The sequence below is a fragment of the Anarhichas minor genome, unplaced genomic scaffold (genome assembly GCF_050575085.1).
Source record: "Anarhichas minor isolate MPS153535 unplaced genomic scaffold, ASM5057508v1 ptg000010l, whole genome shotgun sequence".
Lineage (NCBI taxonomy): Eukaryota > Metazoa > Chordata > Actinopteri > Perciformes > Anarhichadidae > Anarhichas > Anarhichas minor.
Window position 1 is genome coordinate 11,925,602 of NW_027466456.1, and position 20,448 is coordinate 11,946,049.

Consider the following 20,448-nt stretch of genomic DNA (forward strand, 5'->3'; position numbering starts at 1 on the left):
GATCAAACGCAAAATACTGGTGCTTTTCTGCAGCGCATGATCGCTGTGTGTGTGTGTGTGTGTGTGTGTGTGTGTGTGTGTGTGCGCGCGCGACTGTTTACGTTAACACGGTTGCTGTTGTGTGTGTGTGTACTTATGAGATGGATGGATAGAAAATTGAGGTGGGGAAGAGAGGAAAAATGAGAGGGTAATTATTATTCTAAAATATGATTCTGTCTGTTGCTGTGTTTAAAACTACGACTGAGTCTAAAGACTTCTTACCATGTAATAGTAGTCCTATTTGTATTAATCTGATGATTACTTTCTTGATGAATCAATAATTGTTTAGTCCACAAAATATACTGGTAGGTACAATATACATATTGTTTTGTCTGAATACAAGATGTTCATTCCAGCCTACCCATCATAGAAAACATGAAAGTATTCATTTAAGGAGCTGGAAACGGAGAAATCCTTACATTTTTGCTGAAAAAAAGGCAAAGTGATTCATTGACCTTTAGAATGCACGCTTATCTTTTAAAATGTTGATTGACAGAAGTAATTATACGAAATAAAATACAACAGCAGCATTGACCCCATGTTCTCAGAGTCCCATGATTTGGATGGTGCAGAAAGTGGACTAACTGATGTCACAATGCACATTAGTGTTGTGGTAGCAATAGGCGTCAGGGTGAGCCTCGCCCATAACAACAAACAGATCAATCTTTCTGAATATTCTAACTTAACTATTCCCAAAATAAACAAAAAAATAAATACAGGCACCTTACCTACCTCCCTAACAGATGAACAGGAGAAAACAAGATGAAAGGGCTTCTCACCCCTACTGCCTTTAGGCTAAATTGTACGCGTGGCTAATCCGATAATTTTGCGGCTGTTGATGCTGATTTGCTCTGAGTAGTTATCTATTATCTTATCTTAAGTCTATTATCGTATCTTCAATCTGTCCTTGACCCCATGTTCAAGCAGCTTTCTGAAGGTCTTTGACTGCTCAGTAGAGCTATTTGCACATGATTAATCTCTCCCCTCACATTGGTTGTTTTCCTGTGGCTTTCAAGACTGCTAGGACCAACTCTTCTGAAGAAAACTCTAGATGCCAGCAACATGAATATTCTAGTAATACTAATATATTTTAATTTCCATCTAGATCTTCTTCAGCAATGAGGCTTATGATAGCTACACTTCAGTCCGGCATCTGATCAAAATTAGCACAGGTTGATCTCTCCTCCAACTGAATGATGTCATTATATATTTGGAAACCATGTAAATATCTACTCATCTCTTTATCTCAGTGCTGCATTCAATGCAGTCAGACAAGAGCTCTTCATAGAAAGGTTAGAACTATGGGTTGTGCTCTCTAGACATGGTTTAGGTATTATCCAACAAGTAAAGACTACTTTGTTTCTTTGGGGAAGTTCTGTTCAGAATAAAACAATATGTCTTGTTTGTCCCAAGGTTTAGTCCTGGGCCCCATTTTTTTCCATCTGTACATGATGACGTCAAAGACACAGGTTTGGTTTCTGACGTGGTGTCATGGTAGGTAATGCAGGGAGCAGGTTCCCAGCCTTGGTATTGTATTTTCGTGGGAAGAGGGTTAAGTGGTGAGATCAGGATGACGTCATAGCAAGCCATACATGATATGCCTTCGATATGATAACATTTATTATTTGGGTTTAAATGAGTCTAGTTGGCGTCGTCTGCATGTATGCAGGTTTAAGCGATAGTAGTTATAGCTAAAAGAACAATATGATAAATTTCCACAACAATTGACACTGAAGCTCAAACCCCTGCGTGTCTCTCTTCGCTTCCTCCCTGCTACATGGCGCAGAGGAGAAGATCGACCAGTTACGGGAGCACTCTGAAACCTGTGGCTTGCATCAGATTGTATATAAACCTATTTATAATAAGCATATAATAAGCATCCTGCAGATCTATTGATGTGAACCAGTTGTTTGGTCAATTGAACGGAACAGAACACCAAGTGTGCATCCTGAACCTGTATTTGAGAAGGTGAGAATTTAGGAAATGTACTGTAAATCTAGAATTGGACGTAGTGAAATTCCCTTTTTGAGATGAGGACATAGTGGAAAGTGGAAGCCCAGATTTATCTCCTCCTCCAACACAATTCGGATTAAGAGAGAAGAGAGTTCGCCCTCCAAAGCCTCTGTGGCTTCCTGTTTGGCCTCTGAAAACAACGAACCATTGAAAGATGATGGTTTTGTTTCAAACTGAAAACTGTAACCCCCGGCAATGATTATAAACTCCCAAGGGTGAACTGCGCATGAACGCCATTCTTAAGCTTTGACATTGAGGGGACGTGGGGGTTTGAAGCTCAAAACTGAACACAAATACGTCGGGAGCTGACGAAAGGCAAGATCCTGCCATCGTATATATTCTTCTCCTCCCCTTTGTCATTCAACGATGCGGGCCAGTCAACAGCCAACCTGGTTGCCACTCGTTTATACACCTCATGCAGGTCGACTTCGCGGGGGGCAAGAGAAGGCTGCACTTCCCTGCCTATGGAGCAGCATAGCATCTTCATCATCCATCGAATTCTCGTCACCGAGGAGGAGGTTAACCCTGTCCTCGTCGTCTTCTCCTTCTTCTGAGTTGAAGAGTTGGTTGAACAGCGATAGAAACTATGTGTCGGGGTCCTCTACCCCTTCTTCCCAGCTAGTACTAGCCGCTTCTCTCCGGGCTTTGTCGGAGAGGCAAAGGTGGGCTTTTGAGGCTGCCAACACTCATGTGGTGCTCCAGGATCCTCTTTGCTCAAAGGACGCTGAGTCCATGAGCGAAGCCTTGGCATGTTGTACTCCCACATATGCACGCGGCTGGGCAAGGGCAGAACTGACATTTTAAACCTTGCAGTCACCAGGGTTTTCCTTAAAGGATGCTAGCTAACACCGAAACTATAATTTAATGTGTACCTTGAATATATATATATAAAAAAAAAACTAAACATCATTAACAAGAAAAAGGTAAGAAAATTGATAAATGTGGCACAAAAACCTAGTATAAAATAGATCAGAAAAAATTAAAGGAGTAATTAAAGGAACATGTAATACAAACAGCAGTTTAAAGAAGGTGGTTTTCTAACAGCTACAACAGGAAACTGCTAAACCCCTCGCAGACTGAACAGGGAAACCACAGTTGTCAGCTGGTTCTCTTTTCCTGTAATGTCAGATGAGTCAATTTCTGTGCTATTTGCTTTAGATTCACTTTAAATGAAGCACTTCCCTTGTATAAGCAGTCCTTGAATGTACCATATCATCACTAGTGAAAGTTTTTCTGACCACTGTTGATTTAAAGACAGGAGATTTTAATAATTCAAGATGTATTTGGACTCAGTAACTGGACATGAAAGATGTGTGCCTATGTTGCAAACTGATTTCTTCCAACTATACCTCCCCATGGAGGATGTGTTGATCAATACACCCCACAGTATAAAAGTGTTGAATGGAAGAAAAGAATGCTGTTGATTCTGTTTTTCTATATTATTTTTATTCTTCCTTGTAGTAGGGTTAAAATTGTAACATTAAGAGCTCTAGGTATCATACATATCTGCAGCAAATTGAATGAAAAATTGGCCTTAGGATTTTGAGAAAACTTCGCATGGACTGCAGTGTGGACCACAGTGTGGTACAAAAGGAAAGGAATCAAAACTGTTGTAACCATAAATATCTGATCAGCTGTTGTTGACATATCTTGCAGTGGAAGTATTGGACAGGCACAGCTGGCCTCAAAGTCACCATTAGCAAGGCAAAAGCATGCTTTATCCAGAATTTGAAGGAATGAATCAGATAATCTAGGTGGCAGTTTTCTTTATCATTTTTTGTGCAAACAAATTTGTATTATTATCACTTGATCTATAGCACAATGTAAACCCTGATATTTAAACTCCAATTATTCTGAGAAGTGAAGTGTTTTGTCATTTGTAATAAGTAGGATGAAAATGGCTCGTCAGAGATGACAAGAAACTTGTTAGTGTCGCATGTGCTTATGTTAATCAGGAAATCCTATTGAACTTCCTGTCAGACGCACACACACACACACACACACACACACACACACGTGTACAGCATAAACGGAGAATTCAAAGAAGAAAGCCCTGTTTTACAGGAACAAATGATCGACAAGTAAATGTTTGCTGTACAAATGTAAAAGGTCAGTTTCATTTTATATATATCATAAGGAACCATAATACACAGTGGAGAATGTGCTTCTATGTTTTAGCTCCGTCTGTAGCTATTTTTTTTAACTTCTATTCAACTACTGCCGTCTGTTATAGTTCATATGTAAACTTTGTGTGTGTTAATGATTTGCCAAATGGAGTAATCAGATCTGTATTCTTATCAAAGTAAAGTATTTGAAAGCCAACAATGGAAATGTGAAACACTATTGTGGATTATGAAGTTTACTGTGTTCCTGATTCTGCTACAGCAGAATGTTGTCGTTGTGATATAACGGGAATCCCCACAAATCTACATCTGACATTTCGAAACATAATTTAAAGTCATGGGTATTCTCCACATATGATAACACAAACAACTTGTATATACTAATGTACAAAGTTTTATACATGACATTTTACATACTGTAAACATTATGATACATCCCATAAAGTTATTTTTTTTTTTTTGACTTGCTCGTAAATTGTGGGTGGGGAACATGACTCTGAATCACATTTACTTATCTCAATAAGTACCAACGATGCAAGTCATACAACAAAAACTATGTAAATTTGCATCAGTTCAGCAAACCTGTCTACCTTAACCCTGTCTACCCTAACCCTAACCCTAAATGATGCTTAAATAAATCCCTAAATTACTTTTACAGTGTTGCAGAATGCTACTAAAATAGTTAGGTCTAACTCTTTGTTCTCTGGACTGAAGGCTGACACTAGCTACAGTGACTTACCATTGCCTCTCAAGGAACAAGTGGTATAACAGGACAGTATGGGTCAGTCAGCATGTTCATTTCAGTAGATATCGCAATACAATACATACACGTTTTTGACATAACATCAACAGCTCTTCAACTTCTGTTGATGATGTTAGCTATTTTTTTTAAATGTTTTACACTAAACTTCTGGCCAGATAATACACATTATCCTTTAATTAATTAATTAATACTTTTTTCACCACTAACATTTGGAAAACCGTGACATGAGAAACACAAGAACATCTGATTTAGCTTTCAGCTTTTACATTATGTATTTGCTTTTCCATAATTAAGAATTAAACAAAAAAACAAACAAAAAAGTATATTGTTAACTAGAAAGGTGCACAGCGAGTGTACTGGTAGTTCTGTTAGTTGTTAGCCAAACACACCAGCTATTGTTATCCTCCCCCTGTGGGTGCAGAGTCCCTACTGGCTTGGGGGTTGATTAAGATTAGTGAGTGAGGAGTCAGCAGGTAGTCAATGGAAGTATAAAACAAGCAATAAAGGGTGTTTTGAGAATGTGCGAGTCATTGGAAACATAGGAAGTCCTTGAGCATGCAGCAATAACTGGACACCCAAAATAGTATGCAGTTTGCTGCAGCAGAATGCGAGATTAACCGTGGACAGACACAGAGGTGCACACCCAATCACGGACACACCCACGGCTGATGATCCCCTGGCGCAGACAACAAATAGTTACTGGCTGACTGTAGCCAGTAGATCAAAACTATTTAACTCTGACAAATAGTGAAGAGCTGCAAACACACATCATGTTTATTTAAGATGATTATTTCTCAACTCTGTTGATTTGGTCCGCAGAAGTACCCATGGATCTCAGTGAGGAGGAGTCAGCCCCTCTGGTGATCAGAGACCGGGGCGGCAGCCAGAGGTCCAGGTCTAGCAATGGTCCCAGTTTACAAGTACATCTCTACTTCCTACCAGCCACAAAGGATGCAACGACAATACACATGTCATCTGGCCAAATCTCTGCCGAAGATGTCTGCATCCAAGCAGGCAACAAATGTGGTAAGATTTTATTGGCAAAACGTGGGTCTGACTGAAGGCTTCTCGCCACAAAACTGCAAAAAATGAATTGCAAGGGTAGTCATTATATCATCGACTGGTCTATGATGATATATGTGATCTCTCTATCCAGGAATCTTACCAGTGTACCAAAGTGTTTTTGGTTTGGCATCTGCGGATCTCTCATTTTGGTATCCTCCATCGCACATGTTCAACACAGAAGAAAACGTACAAGTTCACTTTAGAGTCAGGTAGGTGAAAAATAACTGAAGCATCGTGCTCATTAACTTCAGAAATTAGTGTACATTATGCTATGTTAAGGTATTTTATGTATCATGTTCAAACCAGCAAACTTAATGTAAGTCAAAAAGTCTAATGTATAATTTGATAAGTTAACGCAGTGGTTAGAAATAATGTCATGTTATGCTGTACAATGGACTTATTTTTGGTGTACAGGTTTTTCTTTGGAAACTGGTTTGGACAAGGACCAGGAACATCGTACCGCTACAGTTTGACCAGAAACAGAATCAGTCCAGTGTTTGACGGCGGGGTCATTGATTATCTCTTTACTCAGGTGAAGTATAAAACATTTAATTTATTGGCTCTCTGAGATACATAATTTAAGTATATATTGTTTTCTAAATTAGTACATTTCATATCTATATCAGTATTGTTTGGGATATATACCACCAATATTCTTCTTTGTGTCTAATTGACATTTATCCATAAGTTGCTTGGGTAAATCTTAACATTCAATTAGAGACACTGGCATAATATTCAAGACATCCTCCTGAAATCCCTTATAAATCGTGAAAGTACAAAAACTTACTTTTATATTGGTGCAACAAAAATGCATAAAAAGTGTCACTTGTTTCAAATATGGAAGTGTAAAACAGTACATGACATAAATGGTTGCATGTATTGACCATATATTAAAGAGTATGTCCTCACTGATTTTATTTTTTGGTACATAGTTGCGAAGTGACTTCATTGCAAGTGAAGCAGGAGTGTGTCCACCTTTGAGTGCTCAAGAGGAATGCCTTGGCCTTGTTGTGTTGGACTTGTGGAGAATGGCCAAAGAGCGCAATCAGAGTCTAAAAGAGCTCTGCAAGACTGTCAGGTATTGACATTTGGAAAATGTTTTGCCAAAACCAGGCATCACCATTTCAAGTTTACAACAACAAAGAAGTTTATAGAATAACATTTTTCTCTTTCAGAAATATGAATTTCATACATTTCTATTAAAATGATTTGTTGTAGTTTGCAGTCATTACAACATCATACTTGTCTTCATCTTTCAGCTACAAATCATGCCTTCCTATGTCACATCGCCATGACATCCAGAGACGAAACCGCCTGGATCGTTATCGAATCCGAAACACCCTCAAGCGTTTCTTAAAGAAGCTTGGCAACTGCTCGGTAGATGAGTGCAGCTTGAAGCTGAAGTACCTGATTGAACTGGCTGGGATCGTGCCCTCTCTGGGAAGCGAAACCTTCCAAGTTAATCCTTCTTCCTCCCAATCGCAGTCAACTTTCTCTCTCGTAAGGGTCACTTGGGAAAGTGGAATTGAAACCAGTGGAAGTTCTGATCCCGATGGGGCATTGGTAAGAACAAGTTCAACTTAAGATTGGGTGGTAAGGAGGCATTGTAGTTAGTTAAGCTTTGTTTATAATCGCCGTACTGATGCCGGCGCAAGGTGCGCAAGCCAGAAAATCACGCAACCACATCCCGACGTGGTGTGCGAAAGCTCTGCGAGTTGATGCGCTGCTTGGTCGAGCACTTCTTAATTTTTGTAACTAGGCGTGGTGCGCATCATCAGAGCTTTTTGCAAATAGTTCACTGATAAAAGCACCAATAAAAGCACTTTGACAAAGAAGTCCAATACATTTTTTAATGCTTTAGAAACAAGAGGTCTTAAAAGATACATTTGAGTACATATTTTGCAGCCAGACTATAGTGTGTATATGATAGTCAATCTTCATTTCTTTATGATGCATTTAATATTTTATTTTACAGAGCTTATATAAAGACAATAAAGTTGTCCATGAATCTGAAATATGAGTTTACTGTTAATAATTCCTCCACGGCATTGCAGAGGTTGGTTTATGGCGTTTTGCCGTTTACACTCATTGTCCTCGTGCTTTTTCACAGTACATTTAAATTTTATGCCCGCTGGCATTTCGGAGAATAATGCAACAAACAGTGCGTTGAAGATAAACGCCTTTGATTGTGCTTGTAGCTCATATGCCATCTGCGGAGGCTCATGCTACTGTGCCACTGCTTTAAACTGGCAAACCCAAGGTTTTGTCTTTGATTTAGTGTCTATATGCAAAATATAACCCAACACTCACCAGTGGTCATACACCCCACCCCCAAGTTAAGAGATGTTGTTGAATAATTTTTTTGTTGTTGTTTTTTTGGAGTGGAACACCTTCTGTGATTTCAAAGAAATCATCGACATTGGTATAAAGAGGGTATGCCATGAGCAAGTTCCCCAAGACAGCAGGATGGTGACAATAACTCGAAAAGATGACAGATGCTTGGTAAAGGACATATTTTACATTCAACACTTTCCCAATTATTATTCTCTGTTAATTTCTCTGTTAATTTAAATTTTTGTATTTTTTTCTTCAGATGTTACCGTTTTTATTTGATACAAAAGATTAAGTCTATTTATTCTTTATTTCCACAACAGGAAGCCAACTTCCAGAGTCTCAAGGAAGCATTTTCATTTGTGTCTCTTGTTGATGGCTACTTCAGACTAACCACAGACTCAAGCCACTACTTCTGTCAAAACATTGCCCCTCCAAGTGTTCTGGAGGGGATCAAAAACCATTGTCACGGCCCAATCACGTGAGTCATTTTGATAAATATTGAATCAAATACCACCATTAACATGCACTTGTTTGAGATATTTCCCTTATATCTTGTTTTATTAGATCAGAGTTTGCAGTCAACAAGTTGAAAAAGTCTGGATTTAAAGGTGGGACATTCCTTCTCCGGCAGAGTCCCAGGAACTATGACAACTTCTTCCTCACTGTTTGTGTTCAGGTAAAGGTTCTTGTTGAAGCAACATAGAAAAATACTGATTTAGATTTTACTCAGAGGAGGTAATTTACTTGTTATGTCTGTGCATGTTTTTAGTACTTCATAGAACTGATGACAAAAAAAGATGCCCTTTAACTATTCAGTATGTGACAGTCTTTGCACAATAACATTAATTGAATAAACAACAACTTGTGATTGCAAGTGCCGTTTCTAGAAAGCACAGGTCTCAGTTTGTTTCATAAAAGTTTATCTCTATGCAGATGACTTGTTTTTCTGAACAGAAATAAACTTGAGAGAAATTTCTGCATACTCAAATGTCTGCAAAAGTAATTCTCATGTTCCCCTTCCCCGACTAAAAATTGTACAGTAACTACTTTTGCACTCTTTCTAACAACCTCTTCATTAAAGAAGGTTTGATGTAACATTTATATTTCTGCAGACTCCACTTGGACTTGACTATAAAGACTGTCTCATAATTAAGAATGAGCGCTACAATCTTCCTGGAGTCCAGAAATCATTTACCAGCTTGAAAGAGCTCACCAGCCATTACCAACACAACAAGCTTCTACTGGCTGAAGTGCCTGTCAAGTTGGCCCGCTGCTGTCCACCCCAACACAAAGGTGTGTTTTCCAAGATATGATGAAATTACCAAATATACGCCCCTACACACACACACACACACACACACACACACACACACACACACACACACACACACACACACACACACACAGGTTGACTTATGTCAAAGTCTTATGTACAACACCAAAACTAAATACAAAAATAATATTAAGATAACTTCATTCTGTAATAATTCTGTTAGACTTAACACTTCAAATTTTAGCTTGAACTGAGATACGTGCCTTCTGATTTCCAACCTTCACAGACGAGATAACAGTGAACATGTTTTCTGCCTTTCCAACAGAGCTCACTAATCTGATCATCATACGCCACAGCAGCTCTGTAGAAGCTCAAGGGTCTCCAACACCTCAAAGGAACAAATTCAGTCACATCCAATTTCACATGATCAAATATGAAGACCTGAAATGGGTGAGTGTGAAGACATGACTCCAACTGAAACAAGCCTGTTATTCTAGTACAACTAATATGAATATCAATACTAGTCTTCCACTTAAGTGGCATCAACATTACTTTTACAACTGCGTTTTCCAGTTTTTCTACCGCACTATTACCACTGCTGCTCCAACAAGTCCAACCACCATAACAACTACTATTATGCGACAAATGCTGCTACTACTGCGACCACGACGATACGTTAGTCAAACTAATATGAAAGGTACTTCATGGTATTTATGATTGATGTATTTATTAATGCAGTTTCTGCATGCGTTTTTTATTTTAGGGTAAAAGCCTTGGACAGGGATCCTTCACTCGAAATTTCAAAGGCGAGAAAACAGACATCCGTGATGGGGAGAAACACACGACACCTGTGTTCCTGAAAGAGCTTGACGTCATTCATAAAAACTGCTGGGAGGTGGGTTTCTTCCGATTAAAATGTATTATTATTCACAACTATTTTGTGAATTACTCATAGATATAACAAATTCCTTTTGACATAATACACATGCTGTTTTTTTTCGTTCTCTCAGTCATTCTTTGAAGCTGCCAGCTTGATGAGTCAAATTTCACACAAACACCTCCTCCTTGTCTATGGTGTTAGTGTTCATGGAGTCAAAAGTAAGTTCAAACCAAACTGCAGAACCCTCCACAGTATCCCTTTATTTGCTACAGTTCATTTGCTGTTTTCCTATCAGCTTCAAGAAGCTAATGTTCTTTATGTTTTCTAGATGTGTTAATGTTCCGTAAATAATGTAAAGGTATCGGTGCAAAGTGAGAGTGAAATCCAATTGTTTTTGGTTAACTTTGGCTTAGTTAGAAAGTATTTGCAGGCTTTGTTCCTGATCTGTAAACAACAAATAACAATAAATTAATAATTCTCTTCATGTCGAGCAAAAATAATAAACTTCAGAAGAAATCCTCATTTGTCTCTGACTCAGTTGCTTGTCTGTGGGTGAGCATTTCTGACCCCGTGTTTAGTTTGAAGTACAGCTGTAGAAACAAACCTCACTGTGCCTTACAGACATCATGGTGCAGGAGTTTGTTGAGTACGGCGCCCTTGACCTTTACTTGAAGAGAAGGAGATCTGTGTCAGTGAGCTGGAAACTTGACGTCGCCAAACAGCTTGCGTCTGCCCTCAACTTTTTGGTAAGATAAATTCTCCAATTTAGGGTATTAACACCAGATCTTACAAAAGTAATGACAATGCAGTTACATGTAAATGAGTCAACATCAACATGTAACTTTCTTGCAGGAAGAAAAGAACATTGCGCATGGAAATATTTGCGCCAAAAATCTGCTGCTGGCCAGAGAAGATGACCCGTCGCAGGGCAGTTCTCCTTTCATCAAGCTGAGCGACCCAGGCATCAGTGTCCCCATGCTGGGCAAGGACGGTAAATCAAGGAGGGTTTTCCAATCCCCCTGTAACCATGTCCGCCACCATCAGGTCTATTTGTAGTAAAAAATATTATAAGAGTAAGAAGAGAAAAGAGATATCTGATAAATTATGTTGTACATCAAGATTAATTCAGGAACCCTCAAATGAGAAATAAGACTTTATTACATAAACAAAATAACTTTGTAAGTGTAACACATCAAAAATGAGATACCTTGCCCTTGTGCATTATTCATGTTTGTGTGAATATGCATTTGTTTAGTGATCCTGGACAGGATCCCCTGGGTGGCCCCTGAACTGCTGGACGACCCGGACAACCTGACTCTGGATTGTGATAAGTGGAGCTTTGGTGCCACTGTGTGGGAAATCTTCAACAGTGGCAACACTCCACTGCGAGGGTGGGACTTGGACAAGGTACTCCCACTTATTTCCTGATGAGTCAAAAAACTGGTAGGGTAACAGGTTGTCAAAGTACTGTCCCTTAAATTAACTGCATGTGAGTCTAAGTGACTAGTACTAGTTCAGAAAAAGAAAACTGTATTGAAAGTGTGAAGTGCTGATGGGATTAAACCTGTGGGAAAGTTCTCAATAGCAAACATACAGTTTACAATCTAAGCTTTTGGGCAAACAGACAAGTGAATGATGTGAGCTACTGACTTGTTTTTTGTAGAAGCAGCAGTTTTATGAGAGCTCCCAGCAGCTGCCTCCCTCCCAGTGGACGGAGCTAGCCGAACTTGTCAGTCAGTGTATGGACTACCAGGCAGACTTCAGACCCTCCTGTCGTAGTATCATCCGACAACTCAACAGTCTGATCACTTCAGGTAATCATGCGTATCACTACTTAGCTGATAATGAATATGGCCAGTATAAACCACATATTAACATTAAAAATGTCAAGTTTTCTTTTCTTTATTTCAGTTCAATAAAATACAGAAAATATAAATTGACCCAGAAGAAACTTTCAGTTTACTTTGATCCTTTGAAAAATGGGTAGTGTTTTTAGGGAATGAAGCTATTCAATTACATAACAAAAACAGAAATATCACTTATGCTTTCTTGTTTCATGGCAGACTATGTTATACTTCACGCTACTGAGCCCGTTGCAAAGAGCACTGTGCGGAGAACCTCAGCCCTTGCTCAACAGGAGCAGACTTTGTTTGAGGAGAGACACCTTTGCTTCATCTCCTCTCTGGGGAAAGTAAGTCTATGCTGATTCGATGTAAGTGCCCGTTCAGAGTGGGCTAATTGCTAGGACCCCGGAAGACCTGCTTGCAGCGTTGTCGAGAAGCGCTCACTGACTCCAGGGAAGTGAAAAAGAGATCGGTTGTAATATTAGTATAGCCAGCATCCAGCAGCAAAGTGAACAGCAGTTAGTGAGCCACGGCCTGTACAGGCCTGCTGCGGACGACCACAGACTGTATATTAGAAGTGGACATCACCCATTGGTTCCTTCATCTATAAATAGATTATGCTGAGATAGCGCCACCAATTGGCAACAAATTTGTCAAGGTCACTCAGACGACATATCTTCACATTTCCACCAAATGTTGCCTTCAGGTGATATATTTCTTTGTAATACAGCATTTTAGTAAACTTTTGAGGGCCCGGCTCGCTCCAGAGATGTTCTGTACTCAATTTGGGGGAGGAGCAGAGAAAAAACAGATTTACAACATTTTAAATGGTGGAAAATCAATCTAGACTCAAATCGGCAGGACTTGTATGGTTCGATTTGTCTGGATTTGTTATTCTGAGCTTTACAGTTCCAGAGTTCCAGATCAAAAACGAAAGGTTGTAGTTATAGGACCACCTTCTGGCCAAATTGCACCAACTTTGACACTGCACGTCCTTGGGTTCCCTGCAATACGCAAAGTGTGAAGTAGATTGGATGAACGGCGCTCAAGATATGCCAAAGACATACCCAGTGACAGAGAGACAGAGATTTCTTGCTTTGCAGTTAGATGTCAGCTACAACTAAGTTACTCAAACCTTTTTCAGGGAAACTTTGGCACCGTTGAACTTTGCCGTTATGACCCACTGGGCGATAACACTGGTGAGATGGTTGCTGTGAAAAAGCTGCAGCCCAACAAGAAGTCGACCATGGAGGACTTCAAGAAGGAGGTCAACATCTTCAGCATTTTTGAGTGCGACTACATTGTCAAATACAAGGGAGTCTGCTACAGCACGGGTAATAAAAACACTCACTGCAAACATAGCACACAATGTACTAAAATAATCAACTTAAGTCAAGGAAAAAAATATTTGGGTTGCTTAGATTTAAAATATCTATTTTTAATTTCATATATTCTGTTTGGAAAGAGTCCGTTTTTGATCCCTATTTAATAAATGTGTGAGCTCACATTTTCTAATATAAGGAGACGCATTAGCCATAACACTGTCCTAACTGGATGTGAGTGTGCGACTATCGCGCCTAACATCAGATGCTCTCTCTCTACACTGAATCAGTTAAATATGCACTTATGTTACATCATGTAAACATACCTATCAGCTGTGTGCACGAGATCAGACTGGAGACGTAACTTATTACCTTATTTTCTTCTTTCTCGTACTTTTAGAGTATACACGTCCTCTTCATGATCCAGGATTACATTTTAAATCAAAACCCTAAACTGACACGATCCAGAGTGGCTGATTAAAGGAATGAGAAGTGTCTGTCTTCTGGGTTTGGAAGGTTTTCCTCTGCTGAATGATTTAAATGTTTAATGTTTGCCTTATCACAGGTCGCCTCAGTATGAGTTTGGTTATGGAGTACCTGCCGCACGGCAGCCTTATTGGCTACTTGAATATTTCCCAACATGTCAACGCCAAGCTGCTGCTTTTTGCTTCTCAGATCTGTTTGGTAAGAGTCAGATATGAGCTCAACTCCTACAAAATGTAGGAGTAAGCTACGTTTCAATTGATTGTGATTAATTATTGGCTGACAAAATCTTGCAACTTTTACATTGATCATTCAAGTATTGTGACTTTGAGTCATTTTCTAAACATGTATGCAATCTAATGTTACTATTGCGAGAAAATGTGGATGCCTCAATCGGCAAAAAGAAAAGTGTTTGTTTTTGAATTCACACTTAGTCCTATAGTAAATGTATCTCTGCAGAAATGTAGGAATTTGACTGAATCCTGAAAGAACTGAAAATTACTTTGGTAATTCCTTGAAAGGAATGTTCTAGAAAGCAATCTCAACCACCTTTCATGCTTTACAAACATAACATTCAAACCAACAGTAAGGAGTTCAAAGCCTTGCAGGATGAGCCTATACTATCTTGGGAATCCATTAATCAACTTAATTTTCACTACCTGTACCAAAGGTTTATTGCACAGCATGAAATAATAGGGAACAAATTTATTTAATTTTCTTCTATTTTATTGTTTACATTTTTTTACAGGGGATGGAGTACCTGCAGACGCTGCGTTATGTGCACCGAGACCTCGCAGCCAGAAATATCCTTGTGGCCAACGAGTTGCTGGTGAAAATTGCTGATTTTGGGCTGACCAAAATTATTCCTTTTGACAAGGAGTACTACCGTGTCATGCAGCCTGGAGAGAGCCCCATTTTTTGGTAGCGTTCCTCATGTTTGAAAACTCAAATATTATTTAATTCAAAGTGTTAAAGCAGACTTTCTGCAGTTTTGGAGGGTTGTATGAAAGCCGTCTGTTTGTTGAATCAGAATCTGCAAAATGTGGCTAGCTGGTTCCCCGTTTCCAGTCTTTGCACTAAGCTAAGCGGCTACTCACTGTAGCCTTATATTTAAGTTTTCAGTTCCTGGAGGTCCACCTGACCATGCACTGCTCATTTAATGCAGGTACGCTCCAGAGTCCATCAACGAATCCATATTTTCCCACAAGTCAGATGTCTGGAGTTTTGGAGTCGTTCTTCACGAGCTTTTCTGCTACTGCAACACAAACTACAGCCCAAAAAGAGTAAGAAGGTTTAATGTCGATACATTTATGCATGGACAATATTTCAATTTTATAAAAAATAATTGTTTCATCATTGTGGTTTTTCCCATTTTTAAATGTTTCCTTAATGTCACTGTTTTAGCTATGTATGCAGGAGATTGGACACTATGTGCAGAGTCCATCAATGCATCTGGAAACTATTCTGAAGAACAACTGGAGGTTGCCGGCTCCTCCAGACTGCCCTCCCAAGGTATGTTTCCCCTTGCCACTTTCCTGCATTCTCATACCCCTATAACAAATATGCTGTATCATTATGATAATTTCACTGTAAATCACCATTGGTGAGTTGAACTATATACCACACAAATATCAATAGTTATTTGCTCTGTCGATTATTACATTTTTTGTTTTTGTAACACCAGGTGTACTGTTTGATGAAGCAGTGCTGGGAGTACGACTTCGAGGAGCGACCATGTTTCTCCAGCTTGTGGAAACAAATTGATACTATCATGCAGGAAGAAAGAGAGAGAGAGAGCCCTAAAGGCTAACAAGGAGCCCTGTTGCACATCACAGATTCAAATGATGATACACAGGTCTCACACTCAGCAGTGGACAATATCAAGTTATGTTAGCATTTACATACTGACCTGTTAGTGACCAACATATAGGCCACTCCCTAAGACCAGTGGTGGAATTTAACCGCATTTACTCAAGTACTGGACTTCTGTACAAATTTGAGGTAGGGTACTTGTACTTAACTTTAGTATTTCCATGTTGTGGAACTTTATACTTCTACTCCACTACATCGCTGTAGTGTACTTTAGTTACAATACACATAACAATTCCTGTCCAGTGAAAACAAAAAAAGGTTGATTTTGAGTGTTTGTTATAAACTGAAGGATGAAGTGTTCCTTTATGTGTTGAGAAAATTGTCATCGTGCATTTCTGCACAATGAGTACTTTTGATATTTTTTGTAAATATTGCTCACAATACATACATACTTTTACGTGAGTAAGGTTTTGAAAGCAGAACTTTTACTTACAGAGGAGTATTTTCACAGTACGGTATTAGTACTTTTACTTCAGTTAAGTATTTGAGTGCTTCTTCCACCACTGGTGTATTTTTGCAGGCATTACCCATAATTCAAACACACACTATTTGAACATACTCACATAAGAGCATGTTATTTGGTTAATTTTTGATTATCGGTATTTGACGAGTTTGGAGTGAGAATGTGGTGGCCTGGCAACAAAAGAGGACACTATAATTATCAGAGGCAGATCAAGAATAGAAATAACATGAATGTAACTTCAGTTCTAAAAAATACATGTGGTACTTAGGAAATAAACATATATTGTTCAGAGCGATAACAATAAAACTCTCCCTAACCACATTTAAGGTCTTAATGCTGACCTGCCAGGCAGCTACTTAATGTGCTCAATCTGGAACATTCCATGTTTTCTTAGAGTTGAATATATTTCAATGTTCATAACACATGGTATAAGTATAGAACACAATCTGTACCGCCTCAACGCTCAAATTACTTTTCTACAGAATAAAGAATTATGAGATTATATTTGGGAAACATTTCAACAACAGTATTTACTAGAACTCGTTCCTCATGCCTGAATTATATTATCATTAATGAATACTGTATGATTTAGAAAATGCAATCTACACTTCACTGGGCACGGCAAAGCATGTATAAGACATGTATGTATGACTTTTGTATGTGTCTAAAGGAGTCTAACTTCTAAAGTATTACAGAAGCTGAAAACAGTTTTAAGGCTTTGCTTTGTATTTCTTGAATGAAAAAGTATTGAAAACAAAAATGCTTTTTGCATCTAATTTTACATTTTTTGCATTCATACTGTGATATTTTTATTTTTTTATTTTGAATTATTTTTATCATTTTGTAGTCTTATTTACATCATTTACTGTGTTTAAAATAAACCAATTTTGTCGGAAGAAGCTTTTGTAAATGTTTATTGAAAACACTGACTCCAGTTCTCCGTAATCCCTAAGCACTGATGCGTCTAAATTAAATGGCTGAAAAACAAAAGATGAATAAATAAATTGTGTTAATATGTTGTGTGGCTCTAGAAATGGTCTCATGATTGGTCGATCTGCCACTTTGGTCCAGACTGAAAATTCTGAATTATTGGATAGATTGCCATGACATTTGTTACAGATATCTATCTTCCCCAAAGGATGAATCCTGATGACTTTCGGCACCCTCTGACTTTTCCACTTGAGCCACCACAAGGTTCACATTTGTAGTTTTGAGAGAAATATCTCTGCAACTATTAAGTGGGTGGTAATGGAATTTGTTGTAGAGGTTTATACTCCCATCAAGATGAATTGTGACAATTTTGATGATCCCCTGACTTTCCATTTAAACACCAGGTCCAAATTTGTTGCCTAATCCGAATGTCTCTTTTGTTGCCTAACTTAACTGCACATAGTTATTTTAAACCCAAACATGTTTTTACTTAAACTAACTAAGTGGTTTTGTTGACTAAACCTTGATTATTTTTGTAGCGTAATGTGTTCCTGACTGACGAAAAAAGTTGCGTTGAGCAACACGAAAAAAACTTGACAACTCATGTCAATCAGCACAAAACCAATTGATAAAAGTTTGTGATTAGGTTGGACTGTTTTCTTGCAGAGAGAGTATGTGTATTTCCAAGGTCTAGTTTTGTTTTGTTTTGTTTAATTTAAGAGACCCATTGTCCCATTTACAGATTAATGTACGTTATGGATTTAAGGTTCTAAATGGAGGCACAAACAAACCAGGAAAAAAGGGATTGCAATAATTTGTGCCATTTATTAAGCCAGAAAATTATGTGAAGTTGATTGATGACGATTGCTATGGTTCAAAGCAAATAAATATATAAAATACATCTTGCTCAAAAATCCGACATTATCTTTATATCACGCTAAATATTTGCACATTGAAGTACCATAAATAATGTATATATAATATAATAATTAGCGAAGTAGCCTACATGTACTTCATCATTATCAAACAAATCAGATCAAAAATTATCCCTTAACCTTCATGTCAATACTGAAACACACGCTGTGACCCAATCGGTCTATAAATGCAGCCTCCGAAGGATGCGGCCGCTGGATTGGGATACAGCTACTGTATTACCCAACGTTATGACATTACTCCAGCCTGTGGACCTACAACCAAAGCTAGTCGCATTAGCAGCTCAGCATGCTAACGTTAACGGAAAAACAATCTGCTAAATCAACAGTAACTTAAATTAACATAAATGGCAAAACATACAGCTCCAAGTTTGAAGTTGAGTCACAGACAGCCGGTACAGGCTTTTAAATGAGTTATCATTTAGTTTAGGTTTAGGGTGTGAAGGGTTTGAATGTTGAGAAAGAGTTTTCCTGTTGTTGTGAGGACATTTCAGTTGTATGGCTGCTTTCCCTGCAGGTATTGGAGGTGGGCGTGGCAGAGGGTCGTCAGCAGAGTGGAAACACCTGAGCTCATTAGCAACATTGGCAACACATGGGCCCTGTGTGCCAGTGCACTCTTTTAAAAACCCTCTTTGAGGTGAGCTGGCCCCGCTCTCCTCCCTGAGACACCCATGTGGTTTTTGGTTGCCATTAGGGTTTGGTTCTACACTAAAAATGCTTCCTGTAGTTAGACTCTACCACCTCCAATATACCCACAAAATCTGTTACTCTGTCCCCTTTTTCATTTTCAATCTCAATCTCCTTAATGTAATTTCTTCCCTGCTTGCTCCCTGACTGAGAATAAAACGTAGTGCATTTTTCCCCAGCTACTGCATACTATCGCTCCCACACATTTTCCCTTTTCGTAGTTCTCCAATTCAGGTTGAAGCTGAATATAGTGTGCCCGCTCGTGCTCAGGGACATTTTCTATTTTTTCCGCTTCCCACTTTAATTTCCCAAAAAAGTAATTTTCATGTTTTCTCTCTTCCATTTTGTAATAGTTAATTTCTACTTAGTATATATTTCTACTTAGTATATTGTGTAAATTAATTAGTGCTTGTACTTTTGCTCTGAACTCAGTAGAAGTGCACTGTGTTAGCGTACGTGCTCAAATGTATCTAGCTGTTCATCCAAGCAGTTTGATACCAAATGTCTGTAACATTAGCCATTGGCCCCCACCCTTGCACTCTTTCTGTATAAAAACGCGTCCCCTGGACACGCGCTTCTTCCTCGCTCAGACTGCTTGCACTCTTTGTGATGATTGAACCTTCTCCGACAGACAATAAATACTCCAAAGACAACTTCTGCTTTTCGATATTTTTAATTTCAGCACTAAGAGACTCACACAAAGCGGGTATCAAATTTTCCACCACAATATTATCACCAAACTTAAACATTATAGCAGCATGTTCGCATTCTCCAATAAACTTATATTTTTGATGCATCGAGTCTCGTGTACCACACATTAAAAAGCAAACTGACCGCCTTGGAGGTATCATAGGCTCCGGAACAGATCCACAAAACGGGTCCGGAGCGGAGTCCACTTGCATAGCGGGACGGATCTGGAACGCATAAGCGTCAAAGATCCAGACCAGATCCTACCCGTATCCGCTCATGAAGCAGCTTGTCCGCCAGGATCCGATTTGGACCTGTTCAATAAGCGGCTCATTTGGCCCGGATCCGATTTGGACCTGTTCAATAAGCGGCTCATTTGGCCCGGATCCGATTTGGACCCGTTCATGAAGTGGTTCATTCGGACCAGACTTGTTCCGGATCCCTTATTCAAAACTACAGAAATATCTCAAATCAAGCTGACTAACATCTAGATTGCTCTATAAAAGTGTGAATACTCTTAATAATAAAATGATTTATTTATTGAAGACTTAACTACAGTTACGCTGCAGAACATGAATGTATCGTTTGTGTAAAATCCCTTGTGCATTTATATCCAACAGTGGACTCTGCAAGTAACAATAAAATCCTCTATATAAAAAAAGATTCCTTTCAGCAGCTCCCTGGGTTCTAATCCCAACTCTCCATCCTGACTATCTAATAAAATCTTTAAAAAGAGGT

The 20,448-nt window shown here is 38.8% G+C and overlaps 1 protein-coding gene across 1 annotated transcript; it reads left to right on the plus strand.

The window, feature by feature from the left end:
- The first annotated feature begins 4,039 nt into the window (after positions 1–4,039).
- On the plus strand, positions 4,040–17,494 carry jak3 (Janus kinase 3 (a protein tyrosine kinase, leukocyte)). Its single transcript, XM_076088160.1, has 24 exons — positions 4,040–4,161; positions 5,758–5,964; positions 6,095–6,212; positions 6,418–6,535; positions 6,936–7,081; positions 7,263–7,566; positions 8,386–8,505; positions 8,658–8,815; positions 8,902–9,013; positions 9,450–9,630; positions 9,936–10,060; positions 10,374–10,505; positions 10,621–10,708; positions 11,112–11,236; positions 11,343–11,481; positions 11,746–11,897; positions 12,154–12,304; positions 12,554–12,681; positions 13,479–13,668; positions 14,222–14,340; positions 14,888–15,060; positions 15,305–15,422; positions 15,544–15,651; positions 15,824–17,494. Exons 2-24 carry the CDS (start codon positions 5,766–5,768, stop codon positions 15,947–15,949), a joined length of 3,330 nt encoding a protein of 1,109 aa, XP_075944275.1. The 5' UTR covers positions 4,040–4,161; positions 5,758–5,765; the 3' UTR covers positions 15,950–17,494.
- The last annotated feature ends 2,954 nt before the right edge of the window (positions 17,495–20,448 follow it).

Excerpts from the sequence above, each read along its gene's own strand:
- jak3 (XM_076088160.1), top strand. The coding sequence starts at position 5,766 with ATGGATCTCAGTGAGGAGGAGTCAGCCCCTCTGGTGATCAGAGACCGG. Across the intron at positions 10,061-10,373 it reads AATATGAAGACCTGAAATGG|GGTAAAAGCCTTGGACAGGG; the intron begins GTGAGTGTGAAG and ends TTTTTATTTTAG. Across the intron at positions 12,682-13,478 it reads TCATCTCCTCTCTGGGGAAA|GGAAACTTTGGCACCGTTGA; the intron begins GTAAGTCTATGC and ends AACCTTTTTCAG.